Here is a 24,765-nt window from a genome sequence, read left to right as displayed (position 1 = left end):
TGACCCTTCTCCCAAATGTGTACATTTGTGTGCTTGTCCAACCACGCTTCAGCCATGCAGCATATGTAGAGTTCAGAAAAATGGGACGTTATCAGGATTCAAACGTATTTTAGAGCAAGGGGGAAAACTTCCTTGCATACTATGCTGGTTAACACTGCGATCTTTCTCATTCTAAGCATGTATATGCATGATTTAATGTGATACCATTTGTACAAAGTATGCCACCCTCTTGAGACCCTTGTATTTATCTGCTTTCAATTACATTTCAAGTATTCAGAAAGTCTCCTATACTAATCCCGTCCAACTTGGAAGCCACATAGCTCATGCATGAGACTGTCAAACATGAGTAGTTGCAGATGTCAATGCACCAGTGGCAGGAATCCAGGAAGATAGATCAAGGCTTAGTCACTGAAAAATACATGCCAGAACATCTCAGATACATAGCATTGTAGCACCTCATAAGGAAAACGTGTCGTGACAGGAAATCAATAACCTCTTGGAGGTGATCTGGTTTTGAAATATTCTTGATTAATTATGCCAGGGTGTGTTTGGCAACATTGCCTGATCCAGCATTAACCTAATGCTTTTTGCATGAAGCGCTATTGTAACTGGTCTCATAAGTCAAGCCTGATGGTTCAAGGCAGGTTTTAAAGGGTCAGGTTATAGATTTTGTAATGTCTTTGTGTCCGACGTTGCTGCTTTTACTATGGAGTGTAGGCTTTTATTATCAATCAAAATAACAATTGTATTAAAATGAACAATACCATTTAGGACTAATTGAGTTTGAAGCACGGTGATCCTCCTAAATAAAGTATGTCATACAGTGGGCAAAGTAAGTAGGGACTGTCAGTGTATTTTCGCGACAGAAGACCGTAGTTCAGGATGTTCCCCAGGCTGGTTTGCAGAGGAGAAGCAGCTCTAGAGGACACGCAGGGGGCATACCTCCCTCTGTCTTCTCCCACCTTCCTGCACAGCCTCATTTTCCCCCTCGACAAGGTTTCCAGCCATACCTGCTACTTGGGCTGCCCCTGGCAAAGGCAGGCAGCTGCCCAGTGTCAGCACAGAGGCTGGAGGAGCGTGGAGCTGGTGCTAGCGCAGTGTTTGGCCAGGGGCACAGGCACAGCTGCTTGGGATGCTGTTTCCTAACGCACCTCTGCCTTGCAATGGAGTACACACTGTTTAGAAGACACAGGGCAGTGCTTGTCATGCAAAGCTGATTACAGACAGATTGCTGGGTGCAGTAATGAGACCACACTTGTGTTATTCTGCTACTGTTTTCTGTAATACGGGAGCAAAAAGGCTTAGGAAATCATTTCACTCCCCATAGAATTATTTACCAAAGGAGTTTGCATGTATAATCTAAAGAAATAGTTAAATATAGATAATGACAATGCCTGTGAAATAAATTGTTTGAACCAACTTGCAGATAAGTTGCAGTTACCATGTGATAGATGAAAATTTGACCTTTGGCTACCTCACCTGCACAACACCCAATAAATCCAGCTCCTCAGTAACCACTTCCAAGATTTTAAATTTCCGAATAGCATCAAAGAGCCACCATTTGAAAAAGAAACTGCCAAAGAATGGATTCTTGATTTTCCCAAATGTGGAATTTCTTTCCCCAAATTACACTGGCCTGAAGCCCAGGACAAGCAATATTCAATCCTGGACCAGAGACAGATTCAAAGTCCAATGTCTTCAGGTTAGAAAGAGGATCCTTTTGCTATCATGAAGCCAAAAATATCCTTCTGTGAAAGCCTTAGTGCTGGCCATGGAAGAATGCCAGACACTAAAATCTAACACGGCACATTTTATGTATAGATAAACTTTTCAAATCAGTTAAAAGAGCTTTAGAAAGCATATTCATACAAATTATTTTCTCCTTTTGAGGCCTGTGTAATTGGCCTCATGATATGGAAGGAACTGGCTTTTCAAGGAGAGGAATACTATTTTCCATATGAGTAGAATTGCTTTAAACCATTGCTAAAATACATCTGCAAGCTTTCTGTAGCGACATTTGTGCTAGGAATACATGAGGCTCAATGAATTTACTAGCACTTCTTCATCATGACCTGCATAAACACCCGGCAATCATTCATGTAAATTAAATCTGTTGTACACGTAAGTCTGTCCATATATATCTATAAACATTGATTTTAAGGATAATTGTAAGACACGAGAAAATATTTCTTTGCCTGGATAAACCTTTTTGAAAATGGCAGGTTAGGAAGTTCTAGGACAAATGGTTTAACCGGTAAGAGGCAAATAGGCTGAATAAAATATATAGAAAAATACTTTGCCTAATATTTTGATTAACGAGTGAGTGATCCTTGCACAGGACATGCATGTGTGTATGTATGTTCCAGTCCTTACTGGCACATTTTCTAACGATTTTGTGGCAAAAATAAGGACTTGAGGTTGAAAGTAAACTGGACCTCACAAGAGTTTGCTGAGGTGTGGCTGATTGAACAGCAGCTGAGCTTTGTTGGTTGCCCTCGTACTTTAAAAGTCTCCTACCAGTAATGCAGGGCACACTGTTGGGAGCTGATGGGGGGAGTTTGGGCACGTCCTTGAAGGAACAGAAAGTCTGGCTAAGGGATTCCAGCAGAGAGGGAGAGGTGACTTACATGACATTGTGTTTTGCATGTGTTTCATGATACCCAGATATGTGACGTGTATTAAAAGCAGTCATACCAAATTGTACAGAGGTGAAGAAAATTAAACATGTAGCATGACAGTGCTGTTTCAGTTGGCATCATGGCACTGGTATTACCTAATTTTGCTATTCCAGATGGGCCACATCCTATCCCATTCTGTCCCTGCCACCATCTTGTTTCAAGTCCAGGAGACCAAGATTTTGTTGTGTCTTACATTAAGGCATCATCTGCACCTGCCAAACATACGGATTGATGTGCAGGAAGGACCTGCAGTAACTCAAAGAGGCCAAGACAGAAGTGAGGAGGCATCACCCCAGGAGTTACTGAATTGGGGTGAGGAAGGCACAGAGGGGGTCTCTTGGACCAGTAGGACAGGAACTGATGGGAGAGGGACAGCTCAGAGGGAAACAGCTGAGAAACGTCCAAATGCAGAGAGGAACCAAGACAGTGAAAGAGGTGATCTCACTGAGAGACGCCAAAAAGGGCCAAGACGTCTCAGAGATATAAACTTGACTGAGTAGAGGCACTTTCTTACCTTACAGATTTCCATTACTTCTCTGTACATGCTTGCTCTTCCTAGGCCGATACCATGCACAGGAACAGAGATGCGATCCTCCATTCCTCCGTAGCTACCCTACATGACCTTGAGTAAGGCCTTCCATCTCTGTCTTCCCATTCTGCAAAATGGGGATAGGACATCCTGCCCCTACAGAGCAGGACTGCTGCAAGGGTATGTTTAGTGAAGCTTCTGAGGTGCTGAAGTGCCTCAGTGATTGGCACTGTGGAAATTCTATAGATAAGCACCTATATATAACCTTCCCTGACACTAATGCAGTCACAGGGGTGAGAGCAGACTGACGATGCTGTTTCAGTATATAGTGTATACTGCATATGTCAGGAACAAGGAGAACAAACCCGTCAACTTTAGGTATGTGTGGAGAAAAGGATACAATTCTGATTACATAAGATACACCATGTCCACTGAATGTATGTACAGAAAAGAGGAAAAGAGGGGCTAGCATTAAGGAGGAAGTGTTAATTTTCTTTTCAAAGGACTCTACATTCATATTGATTGCAAATGGTTGTCTCTGGCTCTTGTGTGTTTTGTGGCGTTGTATGGTATTAGTCTTTGTTCAGATCATGGAATACTTCTTCCTCTCTCCAACCTACAATAATAATTAATGAGCTGTCTGTGGCTGCCTTGGAGTGCATCCTGTGCATCAGTGTGTCTCAGTTAATAGTCATAATTTCTCATTTGTAAAAGGAAAAGTGCTACCAGCACTTTCAGTCTCAGAAGGGTTCAGACTCACTCAAGGATTCCAATTTATTATGCACCCACTTCTGATATCCTGCTGCTCTCTTTATGGATTAGGCTGCCTTGGTGGAAGGTATCATCCTTCAGATGACACATAAATACTCTTGCCAGCTGTTCCTTTCTCAGAAGTTTCTCAACAAGTAAATCACAATCATGCCCCTTGTTTTACCAGTTTCTGATCTGGTTCTCCACTTTACTCCAGTAGGAACATGCGGAAAATGCAGCTTTATTACTGTTATTACTTTGCAAATGGTGCTGACTACAACTGTAGAGATTTTAGGCCTAGTAGTATCGGTTTCTAGGGAGAATACACTGGTTGTGATATTAAATGAAGAGGAATGGGCAAGGTTATTTTGCTGAACATTTCTGTAAAGTCTTTAATCTTGGGAGCTGCACAAACTCTTGAGCAGCAAGAAGGAGATGCAGACAGGTTGCTTCACTCACTCTGACATGCAGCAGCTGTTTAACAACGCATAATCGAGTTGGGAGCTCGGAAAAAGAAGCGAAGGATGGCGTCCTACTGATGGAAACTAGATTTTTGAGAGGAATTTAGGAAGACAGAAAATGGAGGCAGCCAACAGATGCAGCAGTTCACACAGCCATTTGCGCAGAAGGCACCAAGGAGGGGCCTCAGACAGATTCATGGCAGCATCAGCAGCCTTTGGTGTGGTGGTGACACAGCACTGGGCAGCTTCCCCAGCAGGTGTGGGAGCAGCCCTCCAGGTCCCAGGCTGCAGAAATTATATAGATCAGCACATAAATGTAGGCTCCTTACTCCAGGAAAGCTTCCAAGAAAGCTTCTGCACCGTAACTGGGAATCTGAGGAGGCAGGTGCTCTTTTAGACTGCACTCCTGGTCTTAAAGGTAATCCTGGTCAACCTCTGCAGATCAGGGCTGGGTGGCTTAGTGGGAAGATAGCAGCACCACAGGTTGTGCTAAGGACAGAAGATACTAATACTCAAAGCCATTGACTTAGCACCTTCTAAAAAGCTTTAAAGTTCCCTTTGGAGCACAGTTAGGGGAAGACAAAAGGCTAGTCAAGGTACTGATGAAAACAGTGTTAAAAAAAGCAGCACTTACTAGTTGGAAGATAAAACATACAATCAGGCTTTCAAGAGCAAGCATTTAATTTGCCTAAAGACTATTACAGAACTCATTCCTAATGTACTTGATTTACATAAAATCTCTTCTTCCAGCTACCTGTTGCAGAAGTGCAGCCCTCCATCAAACCTCAGTTTGTCAAGCCAACATTTCAGATGTGCTGCCTATTCATAATGTGCTTTTCCAGTCTAATATGTCATTAGGCACATATATGCCATGTGAGGGGAGATGTGTGTTTTAAAAATACCTTTTGAAGACTGTGTCTTTCAAGCAGAATTTCTCTCAGAAAGTTGTTGCAGTGGTTCAAGGAATTAACCACCTGCAGCCCTCAGGGTGGTTTTCGCAGTGTCCACTACTTGAGCTTCACTCAGAGGCTGCTCCTTTGGAGTCAGTCTCGGAGAGTTTCCTGGATCAAACTGTCCATACGATATCCTTCCTGCAAATACCACCTGGACTGTGAGTCAGGGTGGTCTCTGTCTGTCTTCACGTGTCGTTACCAGCAGTTGAAGGTTCAGCAAGCCAAATTTCTTCCCCACTTGTAGGTGACCAAACCTCAGGAAGCAGCACTGAGTGGTGGATGCAAAATGGGGAGGAAATTGCAGTTTGCTGCTCTGCGGAGACCAGCACTTGCTAGCAGATCTGTCAAATCTCCTTCCTTTTCATTTCTTTCTGTAGTAATAAAAATGCCTTATCCATATAGTATTTTTCACTCGTAATAGCATAGATTATTACTGTTATAATACACAATACTAGTCATTATGTTCCATAAGTTGCCCTTTTCTTTAAGACTTTAAATGTTGCAGAGTGACAGCTTCTTCTACAGTGAGTAATCATCCTCACCATTTTGAACCTCCTCAAGCCTGAGCCTTCTCTTAAGTAAGCCTCTAGAGATACTTTGACAAGCAGGGTGAGAAATGTGCTGTCCTTCCCAGGCCTGTACCAAGCTTGATGGTGAGTCAATGGGGTCAGTCCCCGAGATACCAACTGGGCATCTTTGGTGGGCACTGCATGACCTTTAATAAACAGGTCAAGGAAGCATCAACATTATTTTCGAAGTGTCAGATTCCAGCTGTCCCAAGTTTATTCAAAAATCAGGTGGTAAAAAAGTTAGAGGGTATGAATTGTCTGGCCTTCTGCACCTGTACTGCTCCCAGTAGATCTCACTCCAAGCACATTTGACTCCCGCTCACCTTTACCAGGCCTTCATCCAGGTGCCAGGCTGATTCACATTTGGTATTCATAGCTTGAGTTTTTGGAGATAGGTCTGTTTGACAGAAGGTATCCCTGCTTACAAAGGGTTATGCTTTTTAAATTAACGTTTTTGAAGGGGCTGGAAGTGTAGGAAAGGGAAATTTTGTCTTTTTTGTAGTTTGGGTAAAGCATCTTCAGTAGCTTTTTTAAGTGGCGGTTTCACTAGAATGTCTTAAGCTGAAGTTCATCCTTGGCTTTTTAAAACTGTGCTGTTTGCAGGTAGCACCTGCATTTGCTCTAAGTGATTAAGATTAAAGATACATGTCTGTTTTTTCTCCTTTTGCTTCTAATTGCACTGTGCTTTTTGACAGGATGTTGTACATAAAATCCTCAGTGCTATAGCTCATTATCCTCTTTTTTCTCTTACCTTTAGAAAAGAGCAGAAAGGAGAATTTAGGAAAATAATGACCTATTTTATTATATAACCACAGGAAAAAAAGAAAGGAGAAAAGGGTTCTGGATTAGAGAGCAGTTACTGAAATTATTTTAACTACTTTTTAATTGGCAAGCTACTGAGTTGTTATTATCAGTGAAGAGTGCATCAACAAGCAGTATCCAAAGTGGCAAATGCTTCAACTGAGAAATACGGTTCCCAAGCTCTGCAACTGTCATGTGTGTTACAAGCAGTTAAGACTAAGTGACTGTGTCCCAAGAATACGTCATACAAGAAATATCAAGGGTGGGTTTGGGAGTTAAAAGTCTTTGCCGTCTTCTGTTTGTGCCTCTGAAGAGGTTATGGAGCCAGGGCAGGGAACATTTGCACAGCCTCCAGCTACAGGGTTTTGGGGGCTGTGCAGCGAGGTACTGATCTCTGTCTAAAGACCCTTTTCACCCCGATGTAAGACTTAGAAGCGATCCTCCAGGGCTTGCATCGCTGTCAGTCCCTGTTAATGGACTCTGGAGGTACGGAGCAGTTAATAGACCTCTCCTCTAGCAGTGGGCACCTCTATTACAGAACGCGTGTAAAACATCTATGCGTTCCCTTGATGCTGTTTTATACTGTTTAAAGGGATGGGGGCGGAACAAGTTGTTAAAAGATGAAGATATTGAAAGCTCCCCTAACTGCTGTATTATCCACCTGACATTCTCCAAATGCCAGTCATTAATTACTGATGTATTGAAAATCAGAGCAGTTATCCAATTCAAATTATGTTACATCTGTGAGCCAGAGCCTTTCCATTATCTTATCATTTCCCATTCAAACAATTCTTCCTTCTCCACATTTGTTAAAGGCTCAGTACCCCGCTGTTTCTTCTCATGGGAACCTGTTATGCACGTGTGGATATTTCTATTCCAAGACTGTCTTGCCTTCATGTTCGTGAGGGTCTACAGCGTAACTACTGCAAATGTACCAGTTCGGCCCTCCATCACCCCAAAGTACTACATGTGCACATCTCATGGTGGGTTGTGGCCAACATAAACCGTAACCTTCGTTTCCAGACATAATGTGGGCCCGAGGTGGCAAGGCAGAACATGTTTCTGGAGCGTGCAGTAATGCTGGTTCTAGGTGAGGTGTGTATTCGGAAATGATGGGGTTTATTTCACGACATGCTTGTGCTTCGGTTTTCATGCCTGCCAGCACTCTGAGATCTAGACATCAAGTGCTGGGGGCAGGCTAGATGCAATTTTTCATTCTGCTGACGTTAATTGGATGAACAGACCTTCTCAGAAGGGACAGTGTAGGAAAACACGTATGGAAAAATGACAAAATAAGGCCTTTCACAGCTAAATAAAGACAAGTGGCTGAAAAGGTTTTTACAGCTTTGGCTTTCATATGTTTCATTTGGGAATCTAAAACCATTTTGCACAATAACTAACAAATTAAGATTCACACCACCTTTCTGAAGAAGGTAATTGTTCCTGCCTTGCAGATGAAGGAACAAAGGTATTGAGGCTATCATTTGAAAATATGTCCCCTGTTCTCAAGTCCCCAGATTGAGATGCATTTAAACCTGATTCTCAGAAGCATTAAATACCTCCATTTATATTCATACATTTGGCATTGTTTGTGCCTAGAGCTTCTGAAAATCAGACACATTGCCTCTTAACTTGGACGGTCAAAATAACCAAACTGATGTGGCAAACATCACAGAGCAATTGCGGGCTGAGCTAGGACAGGGATCCCTGTCCCCTCGGAATCCATGTCCCCTCGTGCCACATCCTGTTTTCACTCACTGAGTGTCCTCCTTGGATCTCTGGCCAACATGAAAAGCATGTTCTGCTCACTCAGTTTTCCCCCCGCTCTCTTAAACGATTGAATGTTATAGAGGTAATATTAAGCATTCAGGTTATTGATCTACTTTATAGAGTCATATTACCTTTTCTTTCTAGCCATCCAGAAACTGTCTTTATTTTTTTGTGATTAAGATTCTTGTTGCAGAACTAGCATGGAAATGCAGTGAGAATCATTTGTATCACCTGTTTTTCCCCTGTTGTTTTGTGTTTTATTTTTTTTAGCATACAACAGTTTTGCCCTTTATATTAATCGAGATGAGAACAACACATCATCAGTATCCCAGCAGGAGCTGCGGACTGGCTGCAGTGTGCACCTTCGCTGTTGGCTATATTTTATGGTAAGGGCTGTACATGCTGTGTTTTCATATTGTATTGGGGGTTTTGTACTGCTAAATTTGGGCACATATTTCATTATGGATATAATCGCTAACAGATTCACGCTGCATGCCTCGTTTGGTCCAAGACCTGGGCTTTGTCTGGTTTCCCCAGATGCTTATATTTTTAGAAAGTATATGCCAAACCTCACACAACAGGAATTTGTTGAACAATCCCATGTAAGCAGTGGTCTTTCCAAGGGTACATTTTTCGACCTTTTTTTTTCAGGCTAAATGTTTTTCTTGGACCTTCGTTTTATTGCTTAGGGGTTTTGTTCTATCAAATAAAATCAAGAATAGGCAAATGATTTCCTGCATCACTATTTACGCGGCAACAGAAAAGATAGAACACTGTCTTTTTTCTTTACTAGTTCATAAATTCTTCCTGTAAAATTGATTGCAGAATAACCTAGTAATCCAAACACTCTGGAGTTTATTTTTAAAAATGCAAATGTTTGTGAAAAACTAAACAGCAATAACCTTTTCTATGCAACATTAAATTCTGTCTTTGGGCAGTTTCTATTCAAGCACCTGACTTATATGATGGAGTTAATTTACTTTGGTCATTCTGGCATTTTACTTTTCACTAAGCCTTTGTTTTGCTAACAGTGCTCCTTTGATACCATATATCCTCTATCCCTTCTGCAAGCATTTCATGACCTCCTGTTTACTTCTTCTCACATCACAACAACCTTCAGCTCAGAGGATGTTTTCCAAAACTACGGATAATACTGCTTTTACCACCAGTCAAGTGAGATCAAACTAATGAGAGAGGAACACAGGCTCAAGGCAGTACTCTAATACTGCTTCAGCCATGCTATTTTTCCCTTCGGTCCAATGAAAGAGAAGCCATTATTCATGTACATCGACGCACATCAAGTGATCGTAAAACGACTGTGATCCAGCTGAAGTGGGATGCTGTGTCCCAGGATGCTAGTCATATTCTGCCACTTACTTTTATAAGCATGCATATACTTGTTAAGCTAGACTAATATTTTCAATTTAGGATAAGAACAGTCTTATGCACAGAGACACATAATGATTTCTTCAGGAGAAAGGAACTTCTTTTAACACTTACATGCTAATAAGTAACTGTGCTATTTATTTACCACCTTCCTCTGAAGTTGCCTAGACACAAGATAGCAGAGTTACTGTACCCGTGATCTGACCTAGTATGGCAGTGACAGTTTCCTCATGATCATCTGAGTAGACACATGGAAAAATGTTCAATAGAAATAGAAAAAATGAAGCAATCTAGTTCTGCAAATGAAATAAAAACAGAGGTGTCTTAAATTCTTTTAAGAAGCTGTTACAGTATCAGTGTGATTCTCATATGGCTTGATCCTGCCTACTACGGTGCATCTGAACCCTACAGCTATAAGTACAATGTAAAAGGAAATTGTAGGACAAATAAAGCAGAGGAAAAAGGTTCTGCATTAAGAAATTAACTTCTAGGCAGATATTCGGTCACAGGCTACTGTCATCTTCCTTTGCTTTTGCTGTTTAAGGATAGGTCTATTCTCAAGTGACTCACCTTTTGAGTTGTGATTCTGCAGAAGATGATATGAGACAATTGCTTATTCTACCTAATGGTAGCCCTGCTAAAATCTGCACTTGCAGTCCATTACTCAATCCGTTTTTATGAAAAGAAGTCTTTGGGAAGGCAAGAGGGACACACAGGCTGTACCATGCCATCACCTGCAAGTTCTGCATCTGCAGCCTGCAGCTGTTTTTGAAGCCTCTATCCAAGATTTGGCTGAGGCTGCAGGGTAAATCATGATACAATTATATCAATACAGTGTATTTAATGTTCACAGAATGAGGAATAGAAGTATGAAAAGTGTATTTTTCTCATCCATCTTACTCAAGGGTGCGTGCTTTTCACAGCTAAGGTTCACTGTCTTCCTACTGCTAGGTAAGCACATTGAAGTACTGTCTGTGATCACTTAGAGAATTTGTAATGATATCATTAGGATTCACTGCTCCTGTACACTTTAGCCCCCTCAAGGTTAGCACAGTGCATTAAGATGAGATGACACCTGCAAATGACCTGGTTACATCCAGCCTTTTGGAACTTCCTTCCTTTGTATCTTTGGTTGTCTGTGGGTCCCCTGCTGGTGCATAGTTCTTGTTGTTTTTGGTTTTTGTTTTTTTACCTTGAAGCCAGATATCTGCTGCTTGAGCATTAGAGTCCTTCTCCCTATGTCATTGTTCCCTCAGCAGAATTGTGTATAAAATGTAGGCCGTTGCTAATCAGATGTTCTGTTTTTTACCTGTGAATTTTGAAGTCTCCCCACCTCATCTGAAACCTTCTTACCATGCTGCGTGATTTATCAAGTCTCACTTTTACTCTAAAGGAGCACATAGGAGGGTATTGTTTAGTTGAGGCTCTGTTAATTCATTTTTCAACTACAGGTAGAGAAGATCTTCTGACTTGCTTCATATGTGGCTGAATCTTTCACATATGGAAGGGATGATGGAATAGGGAGCTTTTATTATATGTATTTGATAAATGAGAAAGTGGGAAAAAATCTGAATAGAATCACCAAAGTTAGAAGAATATAGCTAAATAACTTGATATCCTCTATTCATTTTTCAGAGACGTAATTTGAATCACAGAATCACACAGAATCACAGAATCACAGAATTTCTAGGTTGGAAGAGACCTCTAGATCATAGAGTCCAACCTCTGACCTAACACTAACCAGTCCTCCACTAAACCATATCCCTAAGCTCAACATCTAAACGTCTTTTAAAGACCTCCAGGGATGGTGACTCAACCACTTGAGAAACATACTGAAGAATTAAAAAAAAATGATGTATTTTTTTTAAATTTATGTTTTCATTCTCTCTCTTCAATCAGGAGAGCATTTGGTAGGCACACTTAGCTCATGTACTGCCTGTGGAGGGAGAGCTCTGCCTTGCTCTTAAGGAACTGTGCTCAGGCGCAGCATTCACAGATTTGCATTGCCTGTTGCACACCATACATGGACTTTCAGGATCAAGGCCATGGGTTAGGTTGGGAAAGGCCAATTGGCTTTATTTAACATGGCTTGAAAAGGTCACAATTTGTATTGAATTGTTAAATCTAGACAGTGCTAAGAAAACCCAAGAGCTTGCCAGTACTACCAGAAAATACTGCCAATGGGAGCATGGAGTTGGTTGTCAAGGAACAGAAAAGAGCCAGAAATGTGTTGCTCCTTGTAATAAGAATGACCTCATGGCAACTAATATCAGAGCCTAATATGTCCCTAAAATAAACCGAGACGAATACATTTATTTAAAATAGCTTTCTTGTTCCCTCTGCTTTTGAGTACTTGAGGATGCCAGACAATCAGACCCTAAGAATCTGATTCCACTGCTGTAGTCATGCAGGGCTACGTGTTTGGGAGCAAAAGGCTTGATCTGCTCTCTCGTTGCTATCTTAAATCTGCTGGAAGTTCTCTCCACAAGTGCCAGGCTTGGACTCGATTCATAAATCTATTAAGCTGATAAATCTACTTCCATAACTCAGGTACCTTTAAACTTTCATTTGAAAATAAAGTTTGACTTTAAGTGACTTTAGGAGAGTTCTGTAGATGTGCTGAGGGAAAGCATTTAGATGGTGCAATTTGCTGAATTCTTCTCGAGTGAATTTAAGAAAGGAATGTACGCTCCGAGAATTTGGAATGAATTTGAGATAGCTGCTGTCAGCCTTGCTGTAGGATTTCCACTAGCGGTTCTCCATAGAAGGAGAGGAAGATCAGAAAGAGCAGATGTTGGCAAAAGGATAGGGATGCAGACTGCTAGGGTAAACCTTGAAATTGAGAAGGGAAGGGTGAAGAGCAAAAGGGTGAAGCTTGGTGAGAATTGGCAGCCATATTTACATGTATTAAGAAGGCAGGATCAGAAACCAGAAGGATTTCTGAGGCGGCTGAGTGTGGAAGTGCTAGATACAGATGGAGCAGGAGACACAGCATGGCTGTGCTAGGGTCTGTTGTGTGTCTGTATGTCAGGAGAGGGCCATAAATGCTTTTGGAAGTGAGCGCTGGGGAGAGAAATTCAGGAGGGATCAGAGGAATCAATGGTTGGGGAAAACCAAGTGAAAAATCCTTGAGGCAAGTGAAAGAGGTGAACCACCGGTGAAGAGAACATGGGTAAGGAAATGTGCAGCTCACAGGTCAGCAGCTTGAAACCTGAAATTGTGCAAGGAAGTGGGAAAAGCTTGGAGGGGAAGAGAGAGACGGGCTTTGAAATTGGGGTGGAAGGCTGACAGAGAGGTGGGTGATAGATGCGACAATGCAGAGGAGGAGAAAAGAGTTGGAGCCAGGACTACTCAGAACAGGAAAGAGTAGGAAGAAGTAGAAGCAGCAGAAATAGGCCAGGAGAAGATTAGCATCCCCTGTGCCTGACCCAGAAGAAGAGTGGAAGAGCAGAAGTGCTTTCAGCAAGAGAAGTCTGCACGGATCCTCAGCCCATTAAGTCTGACGTGGCCATTATGGACTGTTACTTTCTGGCTCCCCTCCACCTCCACATCCTCAAGTGTTTCAGTCAAAGCAACAGTACAATCACAGATGACATGCATAGATAAGACATTCTCACTTGCTTGTGTAGCTCCTTAAAATATAGCTCAAGAAAGCATAGCAACCATTTCTATATTTAAAATTAAATATTTATCAAAATAGATGACTTCCAAATCCTGCAGAGTTTCTGTCATTCTAGCTACCTGTACGTAAACAAAAATTTCTGCTAAGCTTTGTTCATCCCAAAGGATGACAGCACTGTGTCATGCTGACTATGTTCTGCATGACATTACTGTGTGACATTTTTTGCAGCTGCAGTTTTCTGGGATTTGTCCTCTGACTACATCAGCCATTCCATACCAGGAGGACAGTGCTATGACTCTCGCATTGTTCAGCAGCAGTCAGATCAGTGGAGAAGAATCCAGCATAAGAAATTGGAAAATAGGAAATTAGTGCTTTTATTTCTTGATGGCTGTTTATTGAATTTATTTTTTAGTATGTAAAATATCTAAACATTACGCATTCCTACTGTAGGTGGCCTACACCTGCTTGGCTGGCATTGTAAGGATCCCAATATCTTAGGATGGATGAGAACCTAACAGTTCTGATGAGATGCAGAATAAGCTGCCCGATGTTTTTGGAAGAAAAAGTCATAAAGATTGATGAACATGTCCCTCACATCACTTCAGTCAGTATTAGAAACCAAAAGTAGAACAGATTTAGTGTGGGTCATTGTGCTCTTGCCTCTGAAAGCACAGGGTTGGTCCCTCGTCTGTAACCACAAATGATTTGTTCGTTCGAGTTTTGAATGACTCAGCTGCTGTAAGCCCGTCACCTCCTCTGGGAGACATTCCACAATTTAATAGTTCTGGGTAAAGTTCTCCCTTTCTGTGGAAAAGGAGAGTGACGCTAGGAAAGATCATGAAATAAAAGTGTAGAAAGTGCCCACGTTCTGTCATTTCATAAATTGTAGCCACAACGGGAACTAGCTTGGGATCTGTTTGGGGGCAGAGACTCAGCTGTCCCTTGTGCCACTCACTGGAAACCAGAACAGCACAGAAGGTGTGGGAGAGGATCTGCTTCTGCACTGCTGAAAGAAGTGACCAGAAGGAAATTACTGCAGTGGATCAGAGTGGTCACGTATCAAGACTGTGACTGTTCCTAATATCGGATGCTTCAGAAGAAGATTCAGCAGGCCATTTTGGAATGACCAGCCCGTAAGGAAAGCTTTCTTCCATAATCCACATCAAAAACTGGATGCTTGGTTCCTGCAGACTTGATAGTTTATACACCGTGTACTCTTTGAACTTAAGCATGATTTTGCACATTCTTACTGCTCGTACAGTCTCCTGAATTCAGAAGCTTCCTAGAGTTGCGTGATACTTCCCAGAACAGATGAGTGAGTTAAATGGAAACACGACATCCTTCCAAACTTGTATGCTATTTTTTTTTAATATCATGAGCTCAGTGATACTCCGCTGCAAGATAGGGTGGACCATTCCAGAGGTTAAAACACTTAGTTTTCAAACTCATGTAGCCATGTACCCATCATGAAGGAGCAACTGCTTTCTGCAGCTTGGCTCCCACTGCAAAACCTTTCAGTTGCCATGGTCATCTACCGTGATATCCACCTACTGAGCTTGCTTGTACCAGGACTACATTTCACACAAGGTTCCCACAATTGTTTGAAGTAGTTGCTTTTCTTCATCAACAAAGAATCTGTCGCCAAAGAAATGTATGTGTATCCTCTCTGCATGATTTTCATCTTCTCAGGCAGACTTACTGCTGGAAAAACGGCAAACAGGAAGACTCATTACTTTGATAGGTGAGATATACAACATCCACTGTATACCAAAAGTGAAAAACAGCTACAAAGTCAAGCTTTTTGACAGATATTTTAAAAAGAAGAAATAGTGTGTGTTTTCAAATAGCTTTTTCTGTTTTCTACACCATCTGGTTGAAAATTTCCCCAAATCACCACTTTTTTTAACATACATTTTAATTTGAATACAATGTGGGAATATCTCCATTCCTGAAAAGCATGAGCTCTATCACCTGTAGCATATTCATCTTTGAAAACACATGGTTGCATCTACATGGGCTGCCACAGAACCAAGACACAGGGAGGTTCTAAGTTAATTTTATCTTCTCAGAAGTAATCAGCCCAGTTTTAGCTTAAACTTTTTCTCATCACTATATTTTTATCTAAACAACCCACTTCTTTATACCTGTTCAATAACAGGGTCTTAAATTGGATCTAGACTTGTACTCCTAAGTAAATCTTAATGCATGCTCCCCTGTGCTCATCTAATAATGAGGTTGGCCGGGAATAATGACTACTGGAATTGCAATGTTAAAGGCATTCATTAACATTAGTAATCAGCAATCTTGTATGGAGGCTTTATGCCTCTGGTTGATCAGCTCTTTATTGTGCAGCGTTGAGTTAGCTTGCATTCAAGCAGGAGCGAGCCTGCTAAGAAAGGCCATCAGGTGAGGTTTCCATGGTAGCAATCATCCTCTTGCTGCTGCCATTTGTGGTGCAGGCAACGCAGGAGCAACCGGCGTGTCAGTGCTCGGTGGAGAGGAGGCTAACGCCACTCCATCAAAACGCAGTGAGCAGGGCAGATCCGGGTGGCTGATCAGGTGAGTCGGTGGCAGCCATCTCCTCAGCGGCACTCGGTACCTCCTGTCCTCAGAGCACCAGCTCCTGTGTTGTCACAGCCCCGGGGACAGATGTACAGCAGGCAGGTTGAACACACGAGTGGTATCACCAGACAAATAACGGGCTACCGTTCTGGGCAGCGAAGGACAGAGTTCATAAAATGTACTCGAAGATTCTGAACTAACCAGACACAGCTGACATTTGTGAGCTCATCGGTGACTCATTGGTCAGATTGAGAAAATATTTCTTCTTTCCAGCATAAATGCGTTCTAGTAAATGTCAGTTCTGCTTGGTTCATGAACTTGGGTACATAGGTGCCATTTAGAACATCCCTCGAAAAGTCCTTCTGTAAAGGTCCTTGTACTGATGGACAGTTTCATCATGCCAGAGGAAAGTGAAAAAGAGACACTGGCTTTTTTCTTTTTTTTTTGTTCATCAGAGCTTGTTTTTCACAAAATGATCATAAAACAAAAGTAAATGAACCAAAAAATGCTGGGCAATAATAGACGCTTCCTCCTAAGCCAACCTGAGAGTAAAAGACACCCCATACCCTTCTACCAACAATCCCATCCTTTTCCTTGACCAAGCGGAACAAGGTATCCCCTGTTACCATGGATTACACAGTAACCCTTTATTTTTTCACAGTTACCTTTATCTTGTCAGGTCAATTCTGGTACAGAACAAAGTTTGGAAAGTAACTGTAAAGTATAGAGATCATTTTCCATATGTGAACTCCTTTGGAGAAAGTGTTTTTAGTCTGCATTTAGATCATGCAGATTAATTTACCAACACATGTAAATTCCTACATGAAGTGTGCAACTGCTGAAGGCTTGGCTGTAATAAAAGCTTTGCTAAGGAGGAGGGAAGCTATGACAACCATGAACATTTCCAGGGTGAGGGAGAATCATTAAACAAGGATGCTGTACTCCCTGTGTGACAGGCATTTATTACAGTGTTTTTGAGTAGACTTTTGTGTTTCTGCTCTTTGGGAGCCTGTGACTGTTGACGTAGTGATCAAAAGTCTTCCTTAAACAAAAAGAAGTATCAGCAAATGAAGCAAATAATATGGACATGGAAATCCCCATCAGTAATTGTCTCTGTGACTGCTTAGTCTTCTCTCTAGCTGTGCTTCGCTGTATGCTTCTCTCTCAAATTGCAGGATCAGAGGGGAAAAGATCTACATTCTTACAGAGAGCCCAGCAGCTCACAGGCCCCAGTCTAGTCTCTGCTGAGCCTTTTCCCAGTTAGTCTCTGTGATGTTTGCTAAGAGTTTTGGCAGCATTTCCCTTTCTTAGGTTCCAGCTACTGGAATGTATGGACTCCGTCTGCTCCCTTCTGACTTCACCGTTTCAGATCTCAGTGCAAGAGCTCTCCTTTCAGAGAGTGCAGGTGCCCATTGCAGTCACACACAGAGAAGCCACGTACCTGGAGGGGTTCTCTGGGCTGCATTGCAGTAGAGCTGACACACTGTCTCTTGGGTTAGTGTACCGATGATCTCCGCTGTGGCTGAATGCTAAAAATCTCTGTGACACCAGTGAGTCACCATCGTTCCTTTTCCTTTATTGAGTGTAGTCGGCAGAACTTCACTGATGACAGGGTTTCTTCTTTTTTTTTAATGTTTGTTCCACCTAGAGAAAAATCATTAGATCTGAATTATACCAGGTAGCTGAAAGGAAAAGAGGACCAGCCTAAAACACAGGTGCTGAAAGGTTGTTGTTTTAAAGAGAAGCTGACCCATGTGTTTCTGGCAAATCCAGAAACCGAGCCACTTGCCAGGTGTGAAGAGGAAAAGCAGCAGACACACACAAATGTATACAAAACAAAACAAAGATGCTCCAGAAAGCCAAGAGTCAGGCTGTGCAGGAGAGCCTCAAGAACACGGAATACCCCTTGGAAAAAGAACTTGCTTGGAACTGAGGGAGTGCTGCTCTTTCCATGCTACTCTATAAAACAGGAGGGTATATTCCTTGTAATTATAAAGGCAGCAAGGAAATGCCTGCCTACATCGAAACCTGAAAATTGGTCAAGTGCTCATATTAAATTTAAAACAAAGCTGTAACAATGCAGGAAATCAGTCTTTGTTTCATCATTTTTCATGTCTGTTCTCGAAGTATATCATCCAGGCACTCCAAGAAGCTGAATTTAGTTGCGACTCCCTGTCTTTTCAAATGATTTCTTTTTAGGTTACAGTAGCTAAGCCAAACTATTTCTAAAAAACAGGGCTGTAAGAGTCAGTACTTGGTGTTTTTGTTCTTTTTCAGGGTGTGCTGGATTCACCATGTTACAGGAGTGTGGGTGTACCCGCTTCTTGAGCACCTCAGCCCAGGTGTCAAAATAATCTTTTTCGCAGCTGTTACTGTAATAATTAACATTTTCTACTTGATGGGAGAGGTTCTGAACAACTACATCTGGGATACCCAAAAATGTGAGTATTGTTTTAGGAATATTAGCTTATGAAATGCTCTGTCAGGACTTGAAGATGCTCCCCTGAAAGTCAAAAAGATATTTAGTAGGCTAAAACAAAGGAAAATGACAAAAGTTCCATTGAAACTTCTTGCTTACTTGCTCTTAAAAGCAGTCAAATGAATGGAGTGGCTGCTGGAAAGCATGAAGAGCTATGAATGAGCTATGTATTTTTATATAACTTCTAATACTAATTTAAGAGCTGTTGGCAATTACCTGAAAGGTTTACAACCCACTTGGTTCACAACCCACTTATTAGCTGATGAACCCATTAAATGCAGCTAGAATAAAGTATCATTTTGTAGGAATGCTGTTAATGTTAAACTTAGAGTTAGAAATAAAAAAATGTGTTCTCAGATATAAGGTATGTATAAGTATTCTCAGATAAGGTGTTTTCTGCTTATAAATTTACTCAAGGAAAATTAATATTTTCACATTGATCAAATAATAGGAATGAAAGATCACATTATTGGAGGGTAAACATAACTCTGTATACTCTACATTCATCTACCATGCCTAGGCCAGCCAATGCTGAGTAAAGGAAGAGGGAGAATAAGACGAACACAAGATTAAAAGTAGATGTCTTTAGTCTACGAAAGATGGTTTTCACTTGTCAAAATGCATGAAATAAACAAACAACATTCATAATCTCCTCAGGAGCAAGTCACAAACGGAGTGAAATACTTGCTCAGTGGGAATTCTGTCATTACATTAATTGGGCCCATAATGGATTGTGACCATATGAACAGCCTGCATCCCCGTTTGGGAAGCATAGTGTGCACTTGTTAATACAACGTAAATTCACATGGTTGCTTACTGCACACACAACTCTCATTTAACAAGGCCTTTAGTGCTATGTAGAGCCTGATTCCAGGAGCTCAAATCAGTTTTACTTAACATTTGCTCACATTAGCAAGCAGGTGCAAAGTGCTTTCCTTGGTTGTACCCTAGAACCAGCAATCATTGGTCGTAGTGTTCAAGTGTGGTTTTGAGGCCTCACTTGGATGTCACAGTCATGTCTATTGTAATTGTGTTAATTCAGGAAAGAAGTTTCTAAAAAAGGCAGCCACACGTAATACTTACACTTGAGCTGTGTGAAGTCCTGTATGAAGCATAGTAACGTGATGAAGAGTCACATATTCTCACCAAGTCCATGAATAAGTAAAAGGCAGAAAATCTCCCTCGCTATTCCACCGTACGCCTAACAAAATCTTTGGTTCTTGTGGCCCTCCACCCCAGAACAGCTCAGGTTAATCGGGTCATTCTTCCAGCAGGTTCACCATGGCCTTGTTATCCTCTCTGTTATTTCCTTGATTTGGTTAAAGAATACTGATCCACGCTCCCTTGTGGCTCAAGCACTTGCAAAGCAGATAATGCCATGAGTCACCTGCTGTGTTGCTATGCTTGAGACACTTTGCATAAACCAAACCTGAGGTGTATGACAGCGGAAATTTAAAATAATGCCAATCTGTCTCCGTGCAAGATTTGAGAAAATATCATTTGAAAACTGTACTTTTAAAAGGGGCTTTTGATTAGTAAGGTTTCAAACTAAAGCAGCCTGCCATGAGAGTTCTGGGGTGAGAAGGGGTTGTTGGAGTTCGGAGGTTTTTTTTCCTTTTCCTCTGGAGATGCATTAAATAAAACCTCACTACTGACAAAATGATTTGCAGTTAGTTTTTCCAAGTTAAACCACAAACATGGTAGGCAAGGAAAAATTTGCCCTTTCTACAAGCCAGTGTCTGTCCACAGTTTTGAGGGTATCTGCATTCCTGCCAAAGTATTTGATGCATCTGCAGTAGAGCAATTCAGAAGAAAGGAAAGAGGCTCTTTTTAAAAGGCAAATAAAACAGCTCATTTAAAATGATTGGAAAAGTTCCTTACAGCAAAAGGCAGAAGGCTCGAGATTGGCTCTGGAGCAGCCTTGTAAACCCACTGTAATCTTTTGGACCCAGCCTCTTGTTTTGGTTGTTAAACCTGTGACTATGGCTCTTCATCGGTTTGCCAGCGACACCCAGGGCCATTGTACTTGTGCTGCTGGCAGCATGCAGACCCGTCTCTTTCCCTGTTGCTTCTTTCAACAAAGGCCACTCTGCAGTTGTGCTTTCTAGCTGCACATGGCTCTTAGTGTTTCCCATCCTGGAATTGATTAGCTGTGTTTTGAAAGTGATTTTTGGTTTAACTGCCATCTACGCATAGATTGCATTAGCAGGTGATCTTACTTGTGACTGGATTTTCCTCTCAACGTTCTCAAAAATTACTTCTTTTTTGCCTTCAGTCCTCAGAGGTCTGTCTTTTCCAACATGCAGCAGGCCTAAAAATCTCCAAAAGAAATATTTTTATTTGAGATGTTTGGCAGAGAGGGCTTAGTCAGAAGAACAATACTTTTGTCAGATACCAATAGTAATTCATTGTCCAGGAACAGGCATATGAAATAGCTGAATGTTTTCATTGCCAGAAAAAACACAATCTGCTGCCTGGCCCAGACTTTGCTCAGCATAGACAAGAGAAAAGTCCTGCAGCCAGGATCAGTTCTTCAAGGAGCCCTAAGGAGCTCAGCCCTCCTGGTATTGCTGAAAGACATGGCCACTGCAAGGAGAGAGGCACCCTATCAGCAGTAACCGGTTCTTCATTCTTGTGCTCTCAAAAAAGGGAGATGTGTATGAAGATTGTTAAAAACCCAGTGTTGAAATGGGGGGGAGGGAGCTAAAGTTACTAAATTCTGAAGCAGAATTTTTAAAACTTGCATTCAGATAAATCTGGCTGCTTAGCTTCAGCTCTAATAACATCTACTCCAATTTGCTCTTAGGTAAGCAGAGGAGCCGAGGGAACTGAGTGTTCCCAGTCCCCTGCAGCAGTCAAAGGCTGAGCGTGCGGCAGGGGGCTCGGCTGATCTGAAAACGGTCCAGAGGGAGGGAGGGCTGCGCGGTTCATTACTGGACAACCACTGCCATCAGGTGTGCAGATGCTCTTTTCATTCGCAGCAGGTGAGGTGACACAGGCAAGGGCATGCGAGCAAGGAGGGGAGAAACAACAGCAATAAAGGGAAGAGAAAGATTAATGCACGAGAAGAAACTTCTCTAAATAAACTCTTCATTTTTGTTCGTTCTGAGATTTTTGAAAGCTGTTCTCCATATGTTTTCAGGTATTGAAGAAGAAAAAGAGAAGACAAAAATGGACTGAACAATAGATGCAACATGGAGGCTTGTTCGTGGCTCCATGGAAGATTTCTCATCCCCAACAGAGGTTGGCACGGAGAGGAATCTTCTGGAAACCAGGCAGTTTAGTGGGCCCTCTGCTCAGTGCAAGGATATTTGGGGTTTTTTAATGAAGGAAAATGATTTTAGCTAAGAATAATAATTGTGTTTTAACCTCCATTCCTATTTATCCATGCTTGCATGTGATACACACAAGTAAGATGTAAATTTATCTCCACAGCATTCTCAATATGCATTTCTTGCATCAAATAAGTCATTAAATCATGAAGTCATTAAAGCTGTCCACTTCCACCCAGAAGAACAAGTCCATTCTTTGTATTGTTTGAGAAAAGCTTAACCAGATAGGTCTAATATGGGGAAACAAAACAATCCTATATATTCAAAGTACAGTGTAAAAATATATTACAGTTAATTGCATGAATGTAGCCGAAGAAGAATTCAATCTGACTGAAATATTAATGTAACATGTAACAGTTGCCTTAAATCAGTGATGTTAATAATTTTATCAATCCAGTAAAAATTTATTTGCAGTGCTAGACTATCTGAATATGATGCAACTTTTCTTAAATATGCCTAAATAAAGATCAAGTTACCCCCAGGTTTATGTTTCTTCATGCTGATTCTTGAAATTCTAGATGGATTGATGGCATTTGAATGATTTATTTTCAGGTTTTCCAGTGTCAGCAGTAGAGGATATTATTTCTACGTGAGGATTTTTCTTCTTATTTTCCCAATACAAGACCTGATTCTGCATTTTCAAGTTGTGAGTTCTCAGTATATGGGCTGAGCCATTAGCATAGTACGAGAGAGAACATTTAAGCCTTACTTCAGGAAGGCACATAAGCAAATGCCTGTTGTATCAGAAATATGCCTGTTTGTGCCTGGAATTCCATTGCAAAACACTAGTAGTGGTCGAAACTTGACAGAATTCTGTTTAATTATCAGACAATCAAAAGGGAACTGTAGTAGGCAGAAAAAAATGTGTAGAACTGATTGCTGATTTTCAGCAAGAAATCACTTTATACAAAAGTAACTTAAAGATCCAAATGTACTAATGTTCACATCACACATACTCATTAGTGTCTTCAGGTGTATTAATTTTATCACATACAGAGCACTTTAAAGGTATATGTTAATGTGTGATTTTTATTACAGAGTTTTAATATAACTTAAATATGTTTCTGCTCTGGAACAGTTCTGGGGAAACTGATCTCGTGCAAATCATGACATGGCTCCCCAGTACGTTTTTTAAATCCATTACTGTTTATGTACAGATGATCACAGAAACGGTGCAGTAGTTCAACATTGTGATTTCTGATTGTTTCATTCAAAAATAAGGCTTCTGTGATTGTGTTGCCTTTGTAACTGTCTGTCCTCTCAATAATTTTAATTTGGTGGTCAGAGTTGCAGATTTCAAAGCTGGTCAGGTTACTAGAAAGCACGTGGGAATATGTGGGCTGATAAAGGAGATGGAGTTCACAGGAGAAGGTCCCAGAGAAGGAGAGGGCAGGATACACAATCAGCAGCACTTCCAGCCCAAGGTACTTCAGTTTCATGAGTGCTGATGTCTAGCTGCTCCAGATGAAATTACATTAAAGGACATGAGGTGGGTGTTGAATCTTGAAAGTTAAAGTACGGGTTCTATAAACTGCATCAAACAGAAAATCTGAGTGAATGCTCCTATAGTCGGACCTTTCCAGCCAAGTTATTGTGACAAATGCAGTCCCTAATGAATGTTCTATAGGAAGGCACTGTCACGTCACTGCAGTCAGGCAACTCTAAGGAGGAGCTAATGCATCCTGCATTTGTCTGCTCTTTGCCATTGCTTGGTCAGGTCACCACTGTCAGAGGACATGGTGCTAGCACGGCCCAGTAAGGAGGCTTCTGGCTACAATGCTCTGCTTGGAGCTGGTTTGGGTTCCATGGCTCAACGCCAGATAAAAATGAGTACCCTGCCTGTGCACTCAAACTGGCTTTGGAAGCAAATTAGCTATAGCCATGTGGCCTTGCAATAAGGTTATTAAGCTCTGCTGGACCTGAGCAGAGTTGGCACACATGCACAGTAATTCTGCAACATGGTTACTCTATCCACAGATAACTGGGCTTGATTGTAATAGATGGTTATTATTGGAGGTGGTTGGATGTCTGTTATTTGCAACAGGCTTTAACAACTTGGGAAGAGAAGAAAACATGGATTCAGTCCTGTTTCGGTGAGGTATGAGTTGTTTAAAGTCACTGCTTCTGAAACCTTTAGTAGTATGTGAAGGTACTGATGGACAATAAATGTGCTAAAGAATGTAGCTGTACTTTCTGACAGCAACAGTAATAGTAACACACACTGCATTGTGAAGAAATTATCAACTGTGGCTTAGGGTGGGAAGCTCAAAGCACAAACCCTTTACACTGGTCATTTGGAGAACTTGCGTAAGCCATGTTCTGCTGTTAAAACTAACAAGTTTTTGTGATTTTTTTTATTTCACATGGATTGTTTCCATCACTGATTTTAAGAGGATTCTGATGGAAAGGGGTTAGATACAAATAAGAAATTCCAAAATGCCACAGAGCTATACACACTCTGCTAGAGCACACTCTGAATGTCTCCTCTGCTGATTCTAATGCACCACTGAGTGGCTGAGACTGGCAGCTGACGTCAAGATTCCTCTTTTTCAATGCTTTGCACCCATTCAGGGTAAGTTTTTCTTCTATTATCACGTCATTTTACGTAATATTGGAAATGTAATAACAAAGAGAGCGGAGACATCTGAGACTAAATTGACATAACTGAATCCACAGATAGGTATCCAAGCTGTTCAGAGGTGCCACATAGGGAAAATTAAAATTATCTTCCCTTTTATCTGTGAATTTGTGAATATTCAGCACCTCAGAAAAATAGATTGCCAAGCTTAGACACCAGTTATGGGCTTAAGCCCCTGAGGTTGGCAATATTAGCCAAAGGCAATATATGTGACACAGAATGTGATAGGTTTCAT

At 41.4% G+C, this 24,765-nt stretch overlaps 1 protein-coding gene across 1 annotated transcript in view; it reads left to right on the top strand.

The window, feature by feature from the left end:
* Positions 1-22,373, top strand: part of AIG1 (androgen induced 1) — a 122,115-nt gene extending 99,742 nt beyond the window's left edge. The window contains exons 4-6 of the mRNA XM_084283801.1: positions 8,782-8,897; positions 18,359-18,522; positions 21,703-22,373. Of these exons, the coding sequence (XP_084139927.1) occupies positions 8,782-8,897; positions 18,359-18,522; positions 21,703-21,740 (318 nt within the window). The 3' untranslated portion in view covers positions 21,741-22,373. The remainder of the gene's footprint in view (positions 1-8,781; positions 8,898-18,358; positions 18,523-21,702) is intronic.
* Positions 22,374-24,765: the final 2,392 nt, after the last annotated feature.

Source organism: Netta rufina (assembly GCF_964035555.1).
Source record: "Netta rufina genome assembly, chromosome: 3".
NCBI lineage: Eukaryota > Metazoa > Chordata > Aves > Anseriformes > Anatidae > Netta > Netta rufina.
Note: the sequence above shows the minus strand (reverse complement) of the source record. Positions and strands in the feature narration are given on the sequence as shown.